At 41.7% G+C, this 24,355-nt stretch overlaps 1 protein-coding gene across 1 annotated transcript in view; it reads left to right on the top strand.

Moving 5' to 3' along the window:
- The window catches only part of MNAT1 (MNAT1 component of CDK activating kinase), a 119,994-nt gene that overhangs the window by 15,190 nt on the left and 80,449 nt on the right, over positions 1-24,355 (top strand). The window contains exons 2-3 of the mRNA XM_074543957.1: positions 19,324-19,476; positions 21,078-21,151. Of these exons, the coding sequence (XP_074400058.1) occupies positions 19,324-19,476; positions 21,078-21,151 (227 nt within the window). The remainder of the gene's footprint in view (positions 1-19,323; positions 19,477-21,077; positions 21,152-24,355) is intronic.

Below are 24,355 nucleotides of genomic sequence, written 5' to 3'. Positions count from 1 at the left end.
TATTTACAGTAGAAGCTGAAGGTGAATGAGGTGAGGGAAAGGTGGAGGTTTGTGTCATCTGCCCCTGTAAATGTGATCAGTTCACATTTAATGGCTGCTGCTCATCTTCTTCTGAGTGATACCAGCCCTTCCACTTGCCAGTCTTTGACTAGGTCAGCTTTTTACTAGGGACTGTAATAAATACCAATCCAACTTCACTTCATGATGAGAGAGCACTTTTTGTTCAAGAATGGAGCAACTATATTAATAAAACTCTGTTTGTTTTTCTTTCCTAATAGCTCCAGAATTATTTTTCCAGTTTCTTCAAGGATAATTCGAGTATTGTTGCCTGGAATCTGTTGAGGAACGCATAGATAGCGCATAAAAGCTACATTCCAAGCTTAGTTTTAGAGTTTAGCACCCAAAAGTTAGAAAATTGCAAGATAAGGACTCAGGCTTAGTGTGGTTCCTCTGTTTATATGGTAAGATACTATTATTGACATGGAATGGTATTTTTCATGTTGCAAGATGTGTTTTATGCTGTAATCACAATATTTTAATCCATTACTTTTTTGACATCTCAAGCATATGCAACGAATAAGAGGAACATTGATTTCTTTCTTTTCTTTAGCATTCTTGGTATAAAATTTTCTGTGCCTATGTATTTCTCCTGTGATATTAAAGCAGTGCTGCCTCTTCTTACTGATGAGAAAAATCAAAATGGTTTTGTGGGGTCTCTACATTTTATATGTGCTAAAAGGGGAATGGAGGTGGTGGAGTCCCCATCCCTGGATGTGTTTAACAAAGCCTGGATGGGGCACTGGGTGCCAGGGTTTAATTGAGGTGTTGGGGCTGGGTTGGACTCCATGATCTTGAAGGTCTTTTCCAACCTTGTGATTCTGGGAACTTCTTGTCCATCAACACTTCATCTTCAAATACCCAGCCTGCTTCCCCAGCAAACCCAACCAGCCTTTAGAAAGCCTCCTGATGTCGAGTGTCAAACTTAGAATGTGCCAATCCCGTGAGTAGCTGCTGGGCATTCCAGAAAAGGGTGTTTGCATGAGTTAAGGAAATGATGCTTCAGCTTTTCTGTGCATCATAATTTTGGAATTTTTACAAGTTTTATCATAGAGTGTTAAGGAGTTGAATGGACCTTAAGATCATCTGGTACCAAAACCCCCTGCCATGTGCATGGATACCTCTAAAGGTCTTAAATTTTGTTACATTTACCTTTGCCAGGCATCTGTGGTCTTACCCTTTCCAGTGATTTTATTATTGCTTGGGCCCAAAATGTTATGGCTCTCCCCAGTCTCTGTTTCCAGCACAAATGAGTTTTGTTACTGGCCAGGTTGGTGTAAAATATTTTTATGCTTTGGACATGATCAGACATCACTGGTGATGCGTTTTACGTATAAGGACAACAGGAAGAGAAGTGGTGTGGTTAAGAGAACAAATTAAAATTACTGGCTGCAGGAGTGTGGTGGCTTCCACTTGAGCCTCCCTGGTTACTCCAGCTAATTAAAATCCAGGTGTTCCCTGTGTCACATGCCTGTCCCATCCTCGTATTCCAACCCATTTTTGGCACTGAGTGGTGAATCAGCTCAGGAAGGTGATCCCTTTTAGGGTTTTAGACTGGTTATCAGCCTGAGTTACCTCCTTGTACTGCTCCTGGGCAACTGTGTTGTTGTAGAGGTTGCAGGGCAGATCTAAAATAGGATAAGCTACTGTAGGACTAGACTTGACCTTGCACTTGTAACCATATTAGATAGCAGCAAAAGTAAATATATGAATCTGTGTGAGGTGGCTGCATGTATCTTTGCTGATAACTCCAGTGCTGTCCTGGTGACATTCCTGCAGCCTGAGGTGCCCTAGGTGTGTGTCAGCCATGCAGAAAAAGCTTTGATCTCACATGATCCCACACAATTTCCCCAGTCCCTGCTGTGGGAGTTCAGATGTTTGTTTTAGTTGACAACCTGAGCTTGCAGAGGCTCCATTTGTCTTTTGTGGCTTGGATTGGGATTTCACTTAAACAAATGGCAAGGAACTGCCTCTTCATGTTATGTAAAGTTTGCTCCTGAAAATAAAAGGATCACTTGTGGATTACTGAAAGTGTTGCAATTTGAAAAGCGCTGTGCTGGGGAGGAGACAACTTTCTTCTTGAAATGGGGGAAGAGTTTTCAGATCTCTTCTTTTAGATATTTTCATGGTTCTTTCAAAACTTGTGCAGGGATTTGGTTCACAGTGGACTTGTAATGTTGTCACCAGTGTGAATGAAAAGCTGGTAAGAGGGATTACTCAGGAGGGTGCACAATGTGGTCCTTCACAAAAGAGTGATGGGTTTTGTTTGGCTTATTTTTCTTCTCTACATAAATGGAAGTGAAGGTAATGCAAAGCAAAATCTGTTTGGAAGGTAATAGGAATGGCAGTGAAGCAAGTTTGATGCTTGATGTGTCCTGGCTGTTGTCGCCAAGCTGCTTTTTCTCTTCTCTCTCTCTTTTTCTTTTGAATGTTGTTTACAGTGGTAGTAGCCAGAAGAGCTTTCATGAGTCCCAGCTCACAGTTCTCTGGAAGGGAAGGAAAAAGGCTTGGATGAGCTGTAGTGTAAAAAGTAAACGGGTTTGGGCAGGGAAGGTGAAGATACAGCAGGAACAAGAACCAGTTTCCTCCTGAGTTAGTTGATGCAGTGTCTCCTGCTGTGGTACTGGCCCAGTTTCATGCATGGGTTTTCAGTGGAGCTCCAGGATGGGATGGGAAATAACACTGGAATTAGAACTTCATAGAGCATAAATTTAAATATTTGTGGCTCCTTATCTCTGTTATTTTTTTTCACACCTCTCCCCCCGGAACAGAGGGGCAGCTGGTGTCAGGGGGTGTTTGTGCATTGTCACAGAGATCACATGTATGCAAGTCATCTTTGTCCCCATCTTCCTTGTCCCCTGGCTTGGGAAGCCATCCCACAACTTCTGTCTGTGCTGGTGTGTGCAGAGGGAGAGAAGGGCAGGAAAAGTCTCACTCCCATCAGCATCACGAGAGTACTGTGTCCCCAGGAGCCTTAAACTTGGGGTCTTTTCAAAGCAGAATAGATGCTGTGCAGGTGAGTCAGCCTTTTGTGCTAAGGGCCAGGTGCTTGACTTCTTTTCAAGCTGGCATGCTGGGACACACTGGCATTCATCACATTTGTAAACACTCTCAGAGCTGAGGAAGGCCATTGTCTGTAACCGGTTTTCCTTAATGCTCTGGGAGTGACTGCCTTGACGCATTTTCCCCACGTGGCATCAGCAGCCTGTGAAACACAGAGGAAGCGTTTCTGCTCTGTGACCTTTGCAGCAAAGTCATCCTCAGGGAGGACAAGCAGGAGTGAGTGTCTGCATGTCTGCACTTTTGGTGCTGTGCCCAAATATGTGCACTTTTGACTCCAGAACAGGGAGTGAAAGACTCCGTGTCTTGGTCCATTCCTTGGGCAATGCAGTTCTTGTCCTCACTTTTCTGCTGTATGTGAATTTGATGGTTCACAAGTCGTTCCTGCAGAGCAGGAAGAGAAATCTTATGGTTTTAGCAGTGGAAAGATTATTGCTTGTATTGGAGTGGAACAGAGCAGGTTGTGGTCTGTTGTGCTGAGTTCTGGGTTATGTTTAGGCTCTCACTTTTCTGGATGAGAGTTCAGGTTACCTTTTAGTAATCTAGGTCTAAGTAGTCTAATATTAGTCTAAAACCTAATAATTAGTTGTTATAGCATTTGTTTTTGGACAAAAACTGAAGAGTATTTGTCTGTAGCAAAGAACAAGTGGAAAGTAGTTCCTGGTGAGTTTTTTACAATATGTGGCATAAGGATGGCCTCAGTGCTGGGGCTGCTTGTGGAGGTGAATATCGGGCTGTCCTGGACCCACACAGTGTTGCCAGGGAAAGCAAAAACTCCAGTTAGATGGGATTTATCCAGTACATGTAATAAGTGTTTTCTCAAGTATCTGTACTCTGGTTTTTTCCTTTTCTCCTCTCTCTGTAGTGGGTTTTTTGTTTGCTTTCAGTAGACCATTGTCTTTGAGGGGCCTGGTCCTGCAAACAGTAATGAACAGGCTTTTTGTTGACTGGTGATACCTGTGAGACTGTTCAAATAAGTCCATGGAGCTGAGTCCAGGGCCTCCTTGAAGCTCACCAAATACTGAGGGTTTCTTTCCCCTTCTTCCTTGAGACCTCAATTCCAGAGTGCCTTGAATCCACTTGACCTCTCCTAGTAGTCACTTACTGAAGGATTAGGCCATTTTTTAATAGTAAAATAGACCTGAACATATTCACATTTTGACACATTAAATCTGAGAATGTACAAGCTGCGAGCTGTTGTTCAGCCACACATTTTTAGCTTGTTGGTGATGAAGTCTTGAGTGTTAACATGGATGTTTTGGGCACGTGAAAAGTGGATTAATTTATATTGTCAAAACCAAGGAACCTCTTTTGGCCTGAGCATTTATTAGACCATTTAGCCTCACTTGAATCTGGTTTTGATAGAAGCTGCTGAGCAGAAATCACATGGGTTTGTCTTTCACTGCTCACTCTGTGAGGCAGGTGCTGGTGACAGTCTGAGCTGTCAGACTTTGTGCTCAGAGTGACAATTGCTGCCACACTAGCAGAACCTAAACATCCATTATCCTATTAGTGCATCCACATCTTTGTGCAATTAAACTTATTATGTTTAAGCTGCCTCCTCTGTGCACGTTCCCACAGTTTTAACAGTTTATCATTTAAAGCCAATGAGAATTTGAGTGAGATTCAATTCCACCTGCACAGCCTGGGCAGCAGTGGGGTGTGATTGTGTCTGTGTGGTTGAAGTGCAGCTGCCCTGAGCAGTGAGAGGGCTCCAGTCAGTATTGTCAAGGTCTTCAGCAACCTGATAAGAGGGAGTGACCAGCAGGAAATACTCCTTGGTGGGGGAGAGTCTTTGTTCCATGAGAACCCTTTCAGATAAAAGGTGAAAATTGATCATCTTGGCATTCCCTTGCCTTAAAATTACTCAAGGGCTGGTCAAGGAAGTTTCCTTGCAGTGTGTTTAATAATACTGATTTCTGCCGAAGCCCAAATATTTCACACATATCTCAGTTCTATTGCTTGGAAGTTTTGCAGATGAATACTTGTCAGTTCTGGAAGCTGTAATATATATTGCTGTTAAAGTGCTATTTTGGGGTGGAGTATTTTTTTGAGTAAGCATCTATGTCTCAAAACCATCTGAGTCATGTATTCTATTTTTTAATACAAAGTGGTTTTGAAGTCTCAGCATGTTGTAGTGGTTGAGATATGGCACTAAGCATAAAGAGCCATTGAAATGCCTCCTGAAAGGAGAGGAAAAATATTATATCCCCAGGATCACTGAATCAATTTACACATTTATTTATTTATGGTGATGGGCAGTGCTTGTTTGCAAGCTAATTAGGGTTGATGGGTTCGGTTTTGGGGTTGGCACCCCCCTGCCCAGTTAACTGAGGGCTGCTGTTGATGGCAGGGCAGCAGGTGATGGTTCTGCTTCACCTGTACAGACAGGGCAGGTCTTGCTCTCTTGGGTTCAGTTATCTTGGGAATGTGGCACAATATTTCTGCTTTCCATGACCACCTTTAGCACCTTTTTTCACGGAGGAATTTTGTTGAACTGGTTAACTTTGTGCATTGGGTTCAGGCTGTGCTGCCGTGGGTGTCACCAAACTCGTTTTACAGGGTTTTCCAAGGAAAACACCCATTGTGGTGTTTTCTGCCCTGGACAGGCTGTAAATGGCTTTTTCTGTTGAGCTGCGGTTGCTTTTCAGGTACCTGAGTTGCACAATGGCACTGACTCATGGATCTGTCCCTAACTGGATTCTTTTGAGGCTTTAATTGTTGTGTGCAATAGCCAGGGTGCAATCTTCAGTATCTACAAGTAATCCATCTTTTCCTTATCTTTGGATACCTTTTGTTTTATTTTTACCAGTAAACTTGGCTCATGGGCTCTGTGGGAGTAGGGAAGGTGATCACTTTTCTGTAGCATCCTAATGTTTCTTGGAGAAAATGCTGGGAAACTATGGAGTGCCTTACACATCTCTCCAAAATGTTGCATGTGGTTTTAGGGGGTGGAAGCAGCATGAGTTGCCCTTTAAAATTGAAAGTTAAGGAAGTAGCTGAAGTTCACAGGAATCTGAGAGCTTTAGAGAAATTAACAAAAAAATGGTATAAATAGCAGGAATATGAAATAGCATCATAAAATGGTGAGAGTAGATTTTTCAGTGTGGTATCCCCTTAGAGAGTAATTTTTGGGCAGAGAGAATGAAATATTTTGCACATGCAGCTTGCTTTGATCAAGAAAGTTAAAGGTGGGCAGTGTTACATGGGCACCCCAAAATGTCAGGAATTTGAGGGGTCATTACTTTCTGAAAAATTCATCCTTTGCTGTATTTTGTGTCTTCACTGGATCTCCCAATTGTTGGTCATCATGGATTTTGCTAGTGGCTATTGTGTTCTGGGAGGATCAATAGAATCAAATAATCATGTGTAAAATAGATGTGTTGATTTTTAATTTTTATTTTTTGATTGTGTGGTTGTGAAAAAGTCCTTTTCATTATTGTGTACATCTTGCAATTTGATTGAGATTCAGAGCATAAAAAGCATGAAATCCTGTATTTCAAACTTCCTAGAGCTGTGTACTGAGGGTTGTTCTCCCCTGATTTGTTTTAATTTGACTACTTTAGTGGCACTAGATAGTATCAAGCATTTATTGTGTGTGATTTATATGGATAGGGAAAATACCATACACACTTTCTCAGGCCAGGAACAATGTTCTTTACACATGGCATTTAATACAGTTGTGAGCCTAAATAAATGCTGCTTTTGAATATGTGCACAGCTCCTGTGTAATTATGGAGCAGCGTGGTTTATTAGGAGAGAACATGCAGCATTGTGGAGTGCTCCTCAGCTGATGGTTGGATAAAACAGATCAGCTCAAATATTGTCTGGAACTGATCATCTGAATTCTGGGCCAGATTTCCTTTCCCTTACTTGTTTTCAGTGGCTCTGGTTAATCAGGGGGAGCAGTGGGCTCTGGTGGCACAAAGCTCAGGGATGTAGCCATGGATAATGGTGGGGTTTGGTTATCTGTGTGATATTTACAGCTGAAGTACTGAATGGAAATGGAGAACTCTTATCTTTCCCATTAACATTGCACAGAGATGGGAAAGAACACAAATACTCTGCAAAATGAGTAAGTTAGACCAGTCCCACAGAGGGTGGCAGGTGGGGTTTATGCTAAAACAGGCATTCAAAAATATTCTTCCAGGCTATTTCCACACATAAAAACAAGGCACACACAAAATCCCAACAGTCTGTGCTCTGAATGTGCTGTGCATGGAAGAAACTTCACATAATGAAGAACAGATCTGTGGATATTTATCTGCCTTCAGATCATTTGACAGCAATTTGATCATGATCATCTCACTAGTGTGGGGAGGCAGCTGTGTGTCCTCCTCCCTCCTGTCCCAGCATCTGCATCCTCTGCTGAGTAACTTCACTGGGGTGTTCTGCTTTGTGTGGTTTGTGGCAGAATGGGTACTGAGAGAAATGCTAACAAGAACGGAATGTATTTTGTTACAGCTTTTTTGCTTTTATCTTTTTGATCCTCTGTTAATATGAGTTGTCTTGCTTCTGCTCCCTCCATGCAACTGTTTCTCCTCGTGGCTTTTCCTACTAACAGACCACGAAGGAATAAATTTGCATCACAAATTTTTATTGTGATAATATTCTTTGAAATGTGCTGCAACTCTGAGAGAACAGCTTGTGTTTTGTCTTTGCAATGGTGAGTAATGTGTTTGCTCACTTTGTCCTTTGTGTTTGATAACCTGGGAAGCTCCCTCCAAATTCACTGGAGTAGGGCTGGGTTTTTATTCCCCACAATCTGTAGGAAATGATTGAGATGCCAGCGCAGCTAATGAAGGCCTGATATGTTCTCCTTATTTTTAATCCCTAAAAGTAGCTGCATTGAATATGACCTTACAATTTAGCTTCTAAAAGTTGGCACGACATTCACCAAGTGGTTTAATGTCTAGAATAGCAGTTGCCATTTATTTTTGAGCTTGAAGAAAAAGCATTTTTTTGAATGATTAACTTTAAAATGCAAAAAAAAAAATCAAATTCCCTACCATACTTTAAGAAGATCAGGATTTCTGCCACCCTTAAAAAGGAAATTGAAACCTGACCTGCTCAATGGTCAGGTTGGGATGGGGGAAGGAGGTTTTGTTGTGTTTTCCTTTTTTTCTTTGTTTCTAATAGGTCAAAATATACTTGTTTTTTGAGATTTGTTGCACTGGCCACGTGTTGCATATTGTAGGGTATTTCAAGACATCCCTGAAATATTTATCATGCTGTGTCCCACCAAGAATGTAATCTTAAGGTCTCCACTGTTTATGAAGCACAGTCTATATTTTATCTCATGCTGAGAAAAGATGTGATAATGGTTGTTTGGGGATTATGTGAAAATGAAGTGAGGAATGACCCTTAAAAATTGGTAGGAAGTGGGAGATTCCCAAATGAGACCAGGGAGGTGGGGAAACAGAATTGCTGCTCTGGAGTTCTTCTAATGAATATTGTCCTTGCATTTACAATAGAGAAAATTAAGATTAGGGAGAGAAAGAAGCATTTAAAGAAAGTGCCATAAAAATCTGTTGGGCTACAGAAATGAAAGCTAAACCTGTGATTTGGACACTTGTCTGTGTCAGTGGTGCAGGCACAGCCTGGGATGCTGAAGGTCAGCAGTGGATCAGAGGTGCTGGGATGTCAATGAGCTTCAGCACCAGGTGGCACAGCCACTCCTGAGTGAGACACCCATTCCAGCAGGAAATGCTTCACTTGCTTTTGGGCTCATTCTTTACACCTCCTTTAACTTAAGGTTAAAAAAGAAAGTGATTTGCCAAAACATTTCTTTTTAAAGCATACTTGCCTAGGCTTATTTCTGGAAGGATTAAGTCTGAATTTGGATGAAAGATGGCAATAAAGTGTTACTGGGTTGCATCTTTTGTTTTTCTGCAACTTAATGTTCAGAATAATTCAGGCTCTGCTCTGTGAGGTATTAAAGGAGTTCATAGAGATCATTCTTCCTTCTCTGATGTCCAGCTATTCAAATTGCAGTAGTAAAGCCAACAGAGATTTAGCAAATCATTCTAAATGGTGCTTTAGGGCAGGGAATAAATAATGTCCTAATCAACTGACATTTCAGTAGGGAATTGTGATATGATGTAAAATTTAAAATTACCTTCATTAGTCCAGAAAAACCATGTGATCTCAACAGCAAAAATACTACTGAGTCTTTATAGCATTCAAAGGCTACTGGTGCTTTTGGTGTCACTGCAAGGCAGCAGCCTTGGAAAGCACCAGGTTCCCTGAGCCTGTGTAGGACTGGAGAGGATGATTTGTTGAGTCATGGCCACCACCTTTTGCTGCAGGAAGGATTTTTTACAGTAGAATATATTAGAATTTTTGCTAGTAGAATATATCTCCATGACAAATTGCATGTTCTGTCTGAAGTAAGACAAGCTGGGGATTCTTACTCCAGTTCTGTGTGTGTTGTATTGGCTATTAAGGACAAGGAGAATGGTGTGATTTTACCTTTTCTCTTTCCACCATGTAAAAAAATTGATCCAAGATCAAAGTAAATCCAAGTGGAGTGAATTGGGTTTCTGACATATGTGTATTATGGGCTATGCCAGATAAGATAAATTTCTTGCTTTTTGATAGAAGAATATTAATTTTGTTGAATTTGGGAAGGCTGCTTTAGGCTGATGGCTGAGAGTGATTAGTGTTATGAGCAGAAGGAGCAGATGATTAAATATATAAAAAAAATTAAAGGAAGGCAAGCATAGCCCAGATGTTCTAAGATGCACATAGTTTTAACTTTTCTTTCTCCTATTTTATTTTTCTTCCTAAGCTATTATTGTTTCAACGTTTCAGTTGTTAGAGCACATAACCAGGACTGTAGATATGTCTGGAGACATCATTTCTACCAAATCTGGTTACCTATTGAAGACTGTCAGGTCATCAAATCCTCCTCTTGTTAACTTACAGAGCTTTTTAAAATTAAGTAATGTTAATTTTTTTGAACCAATTTTTTGTCGTGTAACTCCTGTTGATTCTGATTCCAGACCCCCTCTGATGTGACTGATGAAAAATACAATCTCCAATATGAAGTTTTACTCTACTGGTTAGACTTACAGTTGAGTAGCTTTTTCTGCTGTTTTTCCTGAAAAGCCAATCCTGCTAATCCTGTGGTTATCTAGTTGCCTTTTTGTGCATTTATAGGATGAGCTCATCTGCTTTGAGTGTGATTGACCAGAGCCGCACTGCTCACTTCAGGTTAAACCTCACATCCTGCTTGTCCTGTTTATCTCGGCTGTTTGAGGGGCCTGGGAAGGCCTGAGGGTGGCCTTGGGGCACCACGCGTGTTTAAGGACGAGAAGAGGCTTCAGTTCTTCTTTCTGGTTTTATGTTTATTAATTGTTTATCTAAAAAATGTTCTTTCAGCCTAACAAAGATCCGCTCAGCAGTCAGCCATGGGCACACTGTCTCTCTGCCCTCCGGGGCAGGCACCTATCTTTATACCCATTGTGACGTGTACAATATTTATCATTTTTCCCCAATACCATCTATTCTTATAACTCGGTGTACTCTTAGTAATAACCAATCCAAAGGTGCCACCGTGGCCAAAGAAGATGGAGGAGAGGAGGAAGAAGAAGGAGGGCAGGACACACCCCAATTCCTCCATCTTGCTCCTCTAAACCCCCCTGTACATAAATCCTAAACCTTGTGTCTCACCCTCTAATTAACTAATCCCTTCACCACTCACCCGGTGAAGCCCTCATCCTTGTCGTCTCCTGTGTAGGGTTAAAGTCCAGCTACCAGACACTTCTGGCAACATTCCAGGACTCCCGAGCCCCCCCAGGGTCTCGGAGGCTCAGCATCTCAGGACTGAGATCTTGAGATCCGACACCTGCTGGGGACTGAAACACCAGCAGCTCTTCTGCTGCCACCCTGCCATCCTTTCCTGACTGTCCCACATGGCAGGGGGACCACAAAGTGTTATTTAATTGGTTTAGGGCTGTCATTTTCTCTGCTTGCTGCTCTTTAAGTGACAAGCTCCCAGTGACTCTGTGGCTTGGTTCAAATGCATGAATTAATTCATTTTTTTCAGTTATGTTGCTTTCTGTTTCTGTTGTGGAAGGGCTTGGCTATAAAGTAACCTTGTGTGCTTTGTGTAAAGTATCCTGAAATGATTTGTCATGGTCTTTTGGCTGTCTTATTTTTAGCAAGTCTAAAAAATAGTATTTGCCCTCAGTCTGCTACCCCATGTATTATTTCATTGCTTGTGTTTTAACTGTTCATTGATTCAGCTTTTTAGAGGTGTGTTGATCAAGCAAATTGTACCCTGAAATAATAACGATGGACACTTTTTGGGTCTTTTTTCCTCTTCTTATACTTTTGGATCAAGATAAACACACTTCCCCTCAAACCACAACACTGAGTATGCTCCAAAAGCTTTGGAGGAGGGAAGGAGAAATTCTGATAAACAGAGAGAAGAGCAGCTTTTTATGCCCTCCCACCCAATGGAAATCCCTGGGATCTCAGTTCAGGGATCTTGTTCAAACTGTAACCTGTCTGTGTGGTGCACCCAATGGGAGAGTTTATCTGGTGAAAAATAACCCAGAAATAACTGTGTGGCTGCACAAATGTTATCCTGGCCTGAGGGGAAGGACGGTGCCCAGCAGTGAGGTTACAGCAGCTTCTCTGGTGTTGGTGCTGATTTAACATGCAGGGATACACTTCTGCTGTTCCCAAGCTGAATATATAAACTCAGGCTTGTTGGGACTTCTGCTGCTTATCAGAATGGCAGATGATGTCTTAACCTTTGAGTTTGGCCCTTCATTTGTAATTAAATAAAAAGAAACACTCGATTTTATTGTATCATAAACCAAGATTTATGCAGGAGCTCCCACTTGGTCATGGCAACTTGTTCTTTCAGTCACTTCAAACCAAGCAAGTTTAGTGGTAGGAGAGGATATAATTTTGTTACATTTTGTTTTTTGAGCACTGATAGGGGTTTCAGAGCTATCCAGGACGTGGCTGGTGCAGTTATTGCTCCACCAGGCTGTTTTTTCAGTTGTTTTTAATTGTGTGTGCATACACCCACACTGTCTCTGTATTTGAATAGCTTGAGGAAACTGGACTGTGTACTTTTCATGCTTCAAGTCAAACACAAGTCTCTGCTCTTGGCAGGAATTTGGCTTGGTTCCTCCCAATACCCAGGAGAGATGAACCAACATTTGTAGATCACTCAACAGTATCTTTGTGAAAGGTGGGTCAAGATTTGGATTTTTTAGAGACTTTCAAAGCCTTGCATGTTTCCCTTTGAGACCCCAAACCACTGCTGTATTTTGGAGGACCTTGGTCATATGCCTGGCTCTCTGACAGATGTGTCTTATCAATTTTATCTTCTTACTCTGAGATTAGACATGAAATATGGGAGTGTCTCATGACAAGCCCTCAGTAATGTGGTCAGGATATCCCATCATGCCACAAATACCTTTTAATGTTTTTCCCCTTTTACCATAAAGCCACATTTCCTTGTCTTGTTCCCACATGCTGCTGTTGCATTGTTAAAATACAGGACAGAAGGTAGAAGTCTTGTTTCAGTAAAATATTTCAAGTAAAAGATTTGTTGTGACTATTTTGGGACCCCCAAGTGTTTATTTTTTGTTTTCTATATTTTAGTTTTTTCCCTCATGTGATTTCTGGCTTATGTAGGTGTTTGGTGTGATGGAGTAAGTGAATGCTCAGAGTGCTTGGTACAGTAAAATCTGTCAGCTCAGCCACATTGGGCAGGACTTTGTCATGAGGGAAGAAATGGATATGGAGGGAGAAGGGGGAGATCTCACACTTGTTAGTGACAAATATGTTTGTCCTGTGAGACAATGGGTGACGTGGAGCTGGATTGTGTCTCAAAAGGTGCAGTCTTGGCAATTTGGACAGACTTGGGAGATTTCGTAATTGTGACTTCAGGTGTGCTGTGGGCAGCTGTTGATCCTGATAAACATTTTAATTTGATGTTTGCTGAGAACTCTGAAAACTTGCAAAGTTCTCACTGAAGGAGAATAAAGCACAATAGCAAAGGTTATTGACGCAGTTGAATTATTATTTTAGTGCATGTGTTTGCCCAGTAGACCATAATGGATTTGGAGTAGTTGTTCTGGTACACTGAGTAAATTCTGGGTCGGTTTTGGTGTGCCTAGTCATTGTGAAAGCACTTATTTCTCAATGCCACACAGCTGCTCTTGGAGTGTCAGGAATTGGCCTGTTGTTTGGCCAAAGTGGCACAATGGTGCTGTAAGACACGTCCTTGTGATTGTGTCCTTAACTGACTAGGCAGCACTATGTCAGGAAAAAACACTTTTATTTAATTACTCATAGAAATATTTTTTCTATACTATCTAGAGTTAATAACATAAAAGCTTCTCTAAGTTTTTTTTTTTTTTTTCCCTAGGGAAAAAAAGAACGGCTCATCTGTACTGGATAAAAGTGATTTAAGTTTTAGCTTGCTGCAAATTCTCTTGTCAGGTCCAAGCCCCTTGAAATGGTTTTGTAGTAGAGATGTTGAAACACGATGGGTGGTGGAAATATTTATTATTAATTGACTCAGTATGTCTTTTTTCCTTTAGAAATCCGAGTCAGTCAGGGCTGTTGTTCAGCCACTACCTGGTCTGCTTTATTTCTGGTGCAGCTGAGAGGAACTGGTCTGTATGGCAGAGTATGTACATGGGAGTTTGGAAAATGAAGGTTAACTGTGCCTGGATGTCTCCTAAATTTTTGAGATGTCTGGGCTCATTTAACCTCCTCTTTTCTGCAATGTGGAGCAGAACTTGTCTGACAAAACCAAAATGAAACAGAAGTGGTGTGCGTGCATCCTTTTCCCAAAAGATATAAACAGTCTAGAAGGAGAATTGTGTTCTCAGGAGCTTGGCAGATGATGCTGAGAATTGACATAACACAGATATAGGCAGAGCACCAGAGTCTCTCTTTGCTTTGTTGCTTAAAGGAGGGAGTTCAGATCAGCTCTCTGGAGTCCTGATTTGAAAAAAAATGAAATGTTAGCAAAGCAATCTCTGAGATTTTGTGTCACACTGTGACTGGGCTGAGGAGAAGGGAGCTGCAGATGGCTGCAGATAGCTTATCAGCAGTGTTTAAAACCCAGAATTCTCATCTGAACTGAGCACTTTTCATCTGAATCTGATGGAGTTGTGGTTCCTGCCTGGAAGCTGTGTCCTATTGCCATGATGAGCTGTAGGCTCTGCATGTCACAGGGGTTCCTGTGTGACCTGTTTGTTTACTAGTTGAAGACAAGGCCCATTGTGTGGGGTTTTTTGGCCAAATAAGGTTTTGAGATTATTCTGAAGTTGTCTCCTCTCAAGGTAAGGACAGCAAAATTCCCTCTGATAGAACTTTACAGAATCTGGACAAGATTCTTCCTTCTCCCAACTCCCTCTTGGATTTGGCAGTCAGGGAAGAGATGGCCCAAAAAACACAGGCAGCAGGGAGTACTTGAGTAAGGATTTATGGATTCCTGAAGCTGAGGTGTGAAGAGGCAAAGCCTGATTTTTATCCCTGACTCCCTACTGATCTTTTAAGCTCCTTTATTCTGAGGCTCTCAGAGGTGATTGGTGTCACTGAAGTCGAACTTTTCTTTTTTCTGCTTTTGCTCCCTATCCTGCAACATGGCAAAAAATGGTTTTATCTGGGTTCTTTTGGATCTCAGAGTCCTGGCTGCTGCAGACTCCAGGAAGAACCCGTGTCTGTGGGTCCATCAGCCCAGAAAATGGAGCTGCAGTGTCCAGCTGCAAGTCATTGATGAGCTCTTGGCTGCTCAGCAGAAACCACTGTGACTTGTTAAATGTACTGAGGGTTGTGAAATAAACAGGTTTGACAGCTGCTCTTCCCAGATTGGGCTGTTCTTGTCTCAGTTCAAGAATCTCTGCTTGAGAATATCAAATTGTCTAATCCAAGCTAAGCAAGAAGCCCAGGAATGTTTCTAGAAGCATCTTTGATTTAAAAAACTAGATGTCATTCTGTAAGCTTTCTCATGTGTGTGTTTTCTGTTTTTTAATATTCCCTCCCCATAAATCAAGTCGTTCCACTTCTATAAGTAAATTTCCCTCTGACACTGAAATTGAGGAACAAATGAAATCATCATTTTTGCTGATTCTCTCCACTCCTGTTGTTTGTGGTTCAAGTCTTGGCTATGTATTGAAGACTGTATTATTATTTTTTAATCTAAACTATTTCTTCCATAGTAGAGAGGATTGTTTTGTTACTTGAAATTACAGAAACATCTTGGTTATAAAAGCTGAAGAGAGGCTTAGAAATTCTGATACTGTTTAATGAGTCTATATACTAAAAATAGGCTTTGTAAAGAAGGGTAGCAACTCATTCTGTAATACTCCTAGTCAACAGCAAAAGCCATAAAGTTTTTTTTTCTGAAATGATTAATGGCTGCATATCTAAAGTTCTGCAAATTTTTGTAATGCTCAGCAGAATCTAAAAGTTTGAGAGAATATCTTGTGTTCCTGCTTGTGGAAATAGCTGTTCTTTAATCTGTTTTGTTTGCTGCTTTGCCAGCCAGGCTAAAAAAGTGAGCAGCACCATCAAGCTGTGCTGATGCTGTGAGCCATTTCCATCCTCCAGCATTCCAGATTCCTTGTCTGCCATCATCCCTGCATGCAGTGAGGGTGTGCATGTGTCAGGAATGCAGCACTGGGCACCAGTCCTGGACCCTCTGAAGACACTCTGTCCAAAACAAGCACTCAGTTCCCTGTCAGTGTAATTTAGTTGATAAATATCTTAACAGCTTTCTGGGGAGGAACCTCTGCTTGTGTTCTGCAATGTACCAAAAGCATTTTTAGTGATCCTCAAGTCCTTGGACATGGGGGCCTGTAGTGCTGTTTGTGCTTTGATGGTGCCAAACCATGTAGATGCTTTGTTGTCTGCTTCCCCCAAAAATGTGGTGTGATAGACTGCTCAGAGACTGGGCCTTTTGTTTAATATTTCGTGGGGATTAAGGAGAAGAACAACAGATAAAACCACTGTCCATGAAATGAAAATGAGCATTCTAATGTTTATTAGTGTCAAAGATCAGGAAACTTCATTGTTCCTGCTTGGCATTACTGATAGTTGTCCCTGTTCTATGTCCATGGGTAAATCCTTGGGCATTTTCTGTTCATGTCTTCATCCTGGTCACATGTTCTCAAGATACAAACTCCAATCCAAAAGGAAATGATTTGGTGAGTGTGTGAAGTACAGATTGCAGGAGAAGCAGCAACATCACACCGTTTGTTTAGCTCTCACGTGAAGCTGTTGTCTTCACACAAACTCAGTATTGAACAAATGTATGGATGTGGTTTTTAAAAATACAAATATTTGTCTTCTTTAGTTTATATATGTAGCACATCTGCATATATAATACATATGCAAATGCAAAATTGCCTTTTTAAGGCTCCTTATTTAGGAAAGCACAGGGCCATTTGTTTTGGCCCTGATGTGAAGGTGAATTAAGGAAGTGCTTTGGTGCTTTGCTTATTTGGAGAAAGCCACATGTAATGTGTTTGCCAGTGAAAGATGTACAGAATGGTGTCCTGCTTCCACAGTCAGCTGTCCTTACAGTAAGGCCTGTGGGGTAGAGTTGGACTTGGAAAGAAAAGGATCTCCTGAAATGATGTGGTTTGTGTGCCATGAGAAGCTCTCTAATACCAGTGGTGTTGGGGGTGTCCCTCCGTGCTATTAAATGAGTTGGGTGACTTTGCTGAAGTCACAGAAATTGCTACATATCTTTTATAATTAGCTAACTAAATAATCCAAGTGAAAAAGAAAAGTATTTTTAATTTTTATAGTGCAAGATAATTTTTTTAAGTCACATTTTGAAATCTTTATTTGAAGCTGTGAAAGAATTCATTAAATCCACCTTTATAACAATGTGCCTTTGTGGTGATGACACATGCTCTGACATTAGTGGTCTGCAGTGAAACCAAAAGGAATTCCTTGGAGCAGGGTTGGGCAAGTGGCTTTTTTTCATTCCTCAAGAATCAGATGGAAATGTGTGACCCAACATTGCCATTGGTGGCGGAGTGGCTGCTGTTTGTGGGAACAAGGATGACAGATTTGTTTGGAGGGAAGCTTGGGATCTGTGTGAATTATTTCTGTCTGGAGATGGGAGAGGAGGCAGGACATGGTCTGAGTCCAGCTCTGCCCTTGACTTGTCCCATGCAGCCCCCTTTGAATTCAGAGGGAATTATCTCCAAATAAATATCAGGGTGGATGTGCACGAGTGAGTGAGAATGCAATCACCTGATGTGGGATCCCCATAGTGAGGTGTTGACTCATCTTTTCATGTATGGAAAGCTATTCTGCAGCCTTAGGAACAGTGCTTTCAGCTGGGGAAGGCATGGAAGCACTTGTGTGAAGTGCTTTTCCAAGCAGGGATTTTTTCCATAGTCAAGTCCTGTGCAAACTTGAAGTGTCTTTGATTTAGGGAAGGGGGGAGTGAAGCAGTTTCAGGTGCTGCTGTCTGTGAATAATATCCTGCACATGGAGCCCCTGTTCTGTTGTTCCTTAGGCAATACTGTGATAAAAAACAATGCAAACACCTGCACTTGGATCCACCTGCTGAGCTCTGTCTCTTTACTCCCTGTTCTATAACTTAGGGAAAAGGAGGCAGGGACTTCTCTGTGCTTTGGCTGCTGTGTTGAGAGGCACAAACAGCTCTGCCAGAACACAGACAGTGAAGCTGTCCTTGTGCTGGGCTCCTGCGTGCACAGACAGGCTGGGGGAGGCAGGAGAAATCCCTTTCCCTGCCTTGCCTGCTCTTTTGCATTTACTCTTGCTCCTCCTGTTGTGGGGATATAAATTGCTTTCATCATATTAACATGATATTAATTTCTCATTATTTTATTGAGTTCATGTCCCAGCAGCTTCTAAATTTCAGGCTTAGTGTGCTAATGAAGTTTAATTGTTCCCTACCCAGATAATTTGTATTTATAAATACACTTTGTTTTCTAACTAAAGGAATTCTGGGGCAGGAAAATGCCCAACTTAATTCAAGGTTTGCTCTTTAACATTTGCAGCTGCTGTACAAAATGCAGGCTGAAGCTGTAGTTATCTGTGTTAGCAACAACAAAAAAATTGCCTTTTATTTTTCTTTTAAATTGTGAGATACAATTGTGTTTGTTTTGCACTTTCTAATCTTGAAAACAGAAGCTGGGCAGAACTGGTTGGCTCTCCTCACCTCTGCCTCTGTAAGGACTGGAACCAGTTTAGTTGGGGATAGGTCAGCAGTATGAAAGTTTTAAGATCTTTCTCAGCCATGTCAATGTTGTTTCTCTTGTTTAGCTTTTTTGTGCTGGGTTTGTGAAGGTAAAACATGGCTTAGCCCTTAATGTACAACTGTTTTGGCTTCAATCTAACAAAGCTATAAATAGGCTCCCCTTTGCCTCCCCAGCAGTAGGAAATGACTGCAGCAGGTGCTGTCCTCTGCTAGAAATTTGCACATTATTACTACCCAAGTACTTTTTTCTTAAAATCAGCTTTCTTGTTATCTGTTCTTCCTTTAATAAATGCCAACTGACTGGTCAGCAAGTATCTTGTTAAAATCTGAAGTCTTTATTAGGTCAAAAGAAATAAAACCAGAAAGGTATTTTGTTTTATTTTTGTGCAGCCTCTGTGTAAAGTTTATTTTACATGCAATTTAAAAGTATTACCAGAAGGCACAGGAGAGCTGCATAAAGCTGACTGAAATGTTTTTTATTCTTTTGGCTTTGCTGGGCTGGATTTTAACTCAGGTTTGTAGCAGTTCCTCTGTGATAGGACTGGCAGATGCTTGGAAGTCTGCAGGCAAGATCTGTGTCCATGCTTGGATTGAGTTCTCCTTGCACTGCAGCATCCAGAAAACAAACAGGGTTTTTGTGCAGTGAGGTCATGCTTAGAGTAAATCAGGATCTTGCAGTCTGGTCCATGTGAGATGGGTTTGCTGTGTCAGTAACAGCTTCCCCTTGATCCAGAGCCCATCATTTGGTGCTTGGTCCCAGCAAAGAGCTGGGGATGTTGGGGCAGGGAGAATCAGAATCTGTGTTTGTGCTGCTGAGCCTGTTCTGCTCAGGAGGGTGGAGAGCCCCGGCCCCTGCCCCTGTGGGTGCTGCAGGAAGAGTGAAACCAGGGCAGATGTGCTGTGCAAACAGCAAAAGGGGGCGCACTCCTGTGTTTGTTCTGTTTAACACTCTGTGCCCTTGCACCCCTTCCTGTGTCCCACAGGTGTGAGAGCTGTGTGGAGCTGCTGTTTGTGAGAGGGGCTGGGAACTGCCACGAGTGTGACACCCCCCTGAGGAAGAGCAACTTCAGGGTGCAGCTCTTCGAGGACCCTGCTGTCGACAAGGAAGTGGAAATCCGGAAAAAAGTGCTGAAAATGTGAGTGCCACCATTTAAAATAACAGAAAGTGGATGTATTTCATGCATCAACATTTTTAAAATTTGACTTGTTCAGTTGTTCAGAGGAGATTTTTATTTTTTTTTAAGTGGCAAACCATAAAAGTTGACTCCATTTGTCATGGAGAGATTTCAGAGAATCTGATTTTGTGCAACAGTTGAGAGCTGAATTCTCAATTTAGCCTTGAGGGATTCCTGCTTAGCATTAGAAAATGTTGAGTGTTTCTATGTGGCCTTCTTTGGCAAAGACTTGGCTCCAAAATGGAGATGATTAGATATTGAGGGGGTGAACATGGCAGCAGAGCAAGAAACAGGACCTTGATTGTTTTGTTCCCTGGGGACCTGTTCTGAGAGTTGAAGGCCAGTTCCCTTCAAAATCCAAATGGGCAAAAGAGAGTTCACATTGTTTTTTGCTGCACACAGCAATTGTTAGTGGAAGTGGTTCCTTGCAAGCCTGGTGTTACCAGTCTGTCATGCAGATTTGAAAGCTCTTGAAATTGAGATAAATGAGGTCTGAGATTGCATCACACTCCTTGTGGCCAGTAAGCAGCATTTTATAAAGAAGCCAGTTGGTGTTTTAATAGAAGAAAATCTGATAAATGTAACAACCAGAGAGAGCTCTGTGTGCCTAAGTGAACTTACAGGTAAATTATAAGCTTGTCAGCCTTTATCTAAAACTTGGGACAATAGTAAATGAATCACATGTTGATGAAACTGTGCCACTGAATACCAAGCATGGGAAGCAGTAATAATTTTGATGTTGGATTTTAAAGTCTATTGAAGCTAACAGAAGTCAATCTGTAATAAGTCAATTAAACATGGAATAAAGTTTAGTTAGAAGAGAAAATGCTGAAAAATTCTTGGCCCACTGGGGTTTGCCAGATTAGTTTTTAGGAGGCAGAAAAAATGCCCCCAAATTGGAATATGGCCTCAATTCTTGGGATTTTTATATTCCTGGGTGTCACACTCCACAGATCAGACAGAATTTAATTTTTATATTTTCTTGGGAAGAAAGTCTGCCTGTCTTAACTTTCAAAAGCTGTCCATGTTCTAAGCCAGTTGTCCCTTCATCTTTTTACTTTCTCCAGCTCTGAAGAGGTGAATGTGAGTGCTGGAATGGTCTATTGATATGAAATGAGATAATTGTAGAATTTTCAGTTTGCTGCTGACATATGCTTTCTGTTGTTGGCACAAAGCCAAAATCCCTTTTCTGATTGTTCTAGAAAAGCTTTTTTTTTTTTTTTTTTTTTTTTTTTCCCTCTGTGGGTGTTGCTGTTGTCTCTGCCTTTGTTAGGAGGCTGGCTGGGAGTTACTCTGTCTTGGCCTCTGTGCTCATGTTTACCTGTAACCCTGGAAAAGGAATTGGCAAACAATAGGCAAAGATAGCAGAGATTTCTTCCAGGCTCCTCCTTTCCTTTGGAGCAGGCACTTCTGTCTCCCAGTAAAGATTTTGGTCAGTTTGGGAGTCACAAAGCACACAGCAGATAAAAGTAGATCAATGCTTAATCAGCTTGCAGCAAAAGCTTTGTTGATGGAAATTGCTTCTTTCTATGTTTTATAAATACTTTTCTTTTCTTTCAAAGATACAATAAAAGAGAGGAAGACTTTCCCACTCTAGAGGAATATAATGATTTCTTGGAAGAAATAGAAGAAATTGGTAAGTCTTAATGCTTGAATTTTTGATGTGCTGTGCTTGTGAGACCATAGGCTTTTATCTTCTGACTCAGCTGCCTATGAGAATGTCTAAGTTCAGTTTCTGTAATATGATTTATCACAGTATCAGATTTTTATCTAATTACTTTTTTTCTGGATTTAATCATATTTGTTGAACTGTAAGACATTGTTAAGTAAAACATTTTATTTGCCAGAGAGAAAACACAATCCAATGAGGAAACAAAGCTGGAAAAGAGAGGCTTGCAGGAGACTGTCAATGCTGCACTGGCAAAGATTAAACAAAGAGAGGAGAAATTGAAATTTTCATTATATCCCTCCATTAGCTTTATCTACCATGACAGAAGCCATATGGTGTCTTTCATCATTTTTGCTTCTGCAAGTACAGTAGTTGAAGCTGCTGACCTTACATACCACTGTGGTAGCATTTCATGTTGCTGTGCAGAAGGAGAAGGTTTAGGAACAGACGTGGATTTCTTTCTCTTTGGATTAGCTGCAGCAGAACTTTGCCCTTTGGGGAAGGGACAATGTTATCAACAGAGTTTATTTTCTTCTTAGTAAGGGTGACTTGTGATTTATGGTAGAGTGATGGGTTTTGCTTAGAAAAACAAGGATGTGTTCAAAGGAGTGACTCCTAAATGGTTTGTTCTTGGTTTTTATGAGCTTCTGAGACTTTTCTTTTTTTTGACCTGGAGGAAGAAGAGGTGACTTAGAGCCTGCAGGAGGGGCAGTGAATGTGATTTGAGGGAAACCATGGAGATGACAATTTTCCTTCATTTTTGTCAAAGGAGCCCTTGCTGCTTTTTGCACTGTGGCGTTTTGTAGAAATGTATCCAAACACTTACTGCTGTGAGCAATGGATCATGTTTTTGTTGGCACCAGGAGGCTGAGGCTGGGAAGCCAAATGGTGTGGCTGGGAAACACCAGTCACACTCACATGGTCCAGATATCTGGAGGAGATGATGTGGGTGTAGCTCTGTTTGTATATTTTTTGGAATGGTGTGGGGGAAGGAGGGAGTGAATAGAAAGAATGGCCGAAGGATCCTGGAAGAATCTGTGTGCTCATGGGAAGCAAACCTGCTTTTTTTCATGTAGCATTAAATATAATTTCCCACTTAACTGCTGTTGCAGGACTTTTCAACATCTCTAGCAAGGGAGTTGAAGTTTTGCCTGAAATTGTGTGAACCTCATGAATTTGTGCAGGATGTGAAGGTTTTACAGCTCTTGGGATTAGGTGGTTACATTGCAAATGGTTCCAAATCTTGTACTGGGAACTTGGTTTTAGAAGCAGCAGAAACCTGGCTGGTCTTGGTAACCAGCAAAACAATTTTATGAAAAAAAAGATATTTGGCCAATAATTGTTTTGGCCCTGCAAATGCAAAGTGAAGAAGCTTGATAGAGTTTTTAGGAATTGGAGTTTGTTACCTGAGAGGAACACCTAAAATACTGAAAGGAATTGGGAGTCCAGCTGCATCCTAGTTCATTGATGTGGCTGCCAGGGTGGTGAGAGGAAGGAAGGGGTGCAGTCAGAAGAATCTTTAATTTTCACTGTCCCTGAGTTCATTGATGATATCCCAACTCCAGACAGACCCCAGAGGACAGGTTGGATTCAACAACACCACTTTAGGCAGCAGTTCAAGCCCTGTTTGCACTCCCTGGTGACAAAGCCCATTGCACATTTGTCCCCAGGCCCATCCCTGCCGTGGTCCTGGGCACAATTCCTCACCTGGCACTTGTCTGATGTGACATTTTCCAGTGCATGTTGTGAATGGTGTGCCTGACTGAACAGTGTGTTAAAACTCATTGACTCTGTATGATAATTTCACACTTTGCTGCTGAGAGGAGTTATTTCATTTTGGTGTGTCTCTGAATTTCCTGCTGGCTTGTTCATGTGGAAAACTGGGCTACAAGATGGAAAAGAAAGGATGTGCAGGGCAGCTTTGCCTTGTGGAGCCAGCATTCAGCAGACTTGCAGTAGCTGCTGGTGCTTGGGAAGGTTTCCCCTCTCCCCATGCCCCAAAGTTTCAGTTTTTCTGTGAGAGAGTCAAAGTGCAGCTTCACCTTTTTTCCCCTCTTTGCTGGAAGGTTTTGTTTCTGGAGTTGTTGTAGGGGCTTTAATGAAGCAGTTGCTTAGCACAGACAAAATGTAAACATCCTGTGTAGGTGGATTTCATGTGACCCTGATTCTGATAGGTTTTCCAAATATTCCAGGTAGGTCAGCTCCAAAACTAGCAATGGGATGAGACATAGCAATTGCTGACCTCACTGCAAACACATTTTCCCCCTTCATATCAGCTGTTTTATACCTACAGACTTTTTCTGTTGAAATAGAGGAGTTGGATGGTGCAGCAGCAGTGTGTGTGTGTGGGAAGGTCAAACAAACATTAGGGTAGTCACCTTTTAAGGTTTCTATTATAAAATCCAGGTTTTTGAAGTGGTTTAGAGTGTAGCCACTGAATAATGCTTTGGGCTAAAACGTGTTAAACAAGGCTTTAAATAAAAACCACATTTTAAAGTAAGTTTTCCTCAGAAGAAAAATCAGTTGGACAATTTGAGGGCATTGTGAGCACAGTTTGTTGTCATTAGCACTAGGAATAAAAATACAGTGAAAGAGTTAAAACCTGCCTTTGGGAAAGGTGTGGGCAACATGTATCTGAGTGAGTCAGGACTGTGCCCATGTGGTAACAGGGACCTGGCTAAACCTTTCAGTGTTGCTACAAGTTGCACTCTCTGGACACAATGTGAGTTTTGCTTGCTCTTTCTACAAAGTTTTCTTCTTCCCCCAAGTATTTCTCCTTCCCCAGAGTATCTCTGGCCATTTTTGCAAGCCCTGTGTGAGAGCTCTTGGAGCAGGACCCGGCTCCCAGCGTGTGCCTGGCACCTTCTCCAGGTACCTGAGCGAGGCCCCCAGGCGTTACCGCAGCACCATTGTTCTGGGTAATTGCTGCTTTTGAAAAAGCATTCAGCTCCGAGGAGGCTGCTCTTATTTGTGTGTTCCTGTATCTCCCTGATCCTCCAGGACTTTATGCAATACTCTCAGAACACTTATCTGACAAGTGATCCTTGGGTAGGAAGGGTTTTGCTATCTCTGATCACTTGTGGCTTGTGCTGTTTATTGTTTTGTGGTTTGGTTTTTTCTCCCTCTGTGTGTGTGTGTTCTCGAGGATGGTGTTGCTGGTCCTGACACGGG

Source organism: Zonotrichia albicollis, chromosome 6 (genome assembly GCF_047830755.1).
Source record: "Zonotrichia albicollis isolate bZonAlb1 chromosome 6, bZonAlb1.hap1, whole genome shotgun sequence".
Classification (NCBI taxonomy): domain Eukaryota; kingdom Metazoa; phylum Chordata; class Aves; order Passeriformes; family Passerellidae; genus Zonotrichia; species Zonotrichia albicollis.
Note: the sequence above shows the minus strand (reverse complement) of the source record. Positions and strands in the feature narration are given on the sequence as shown.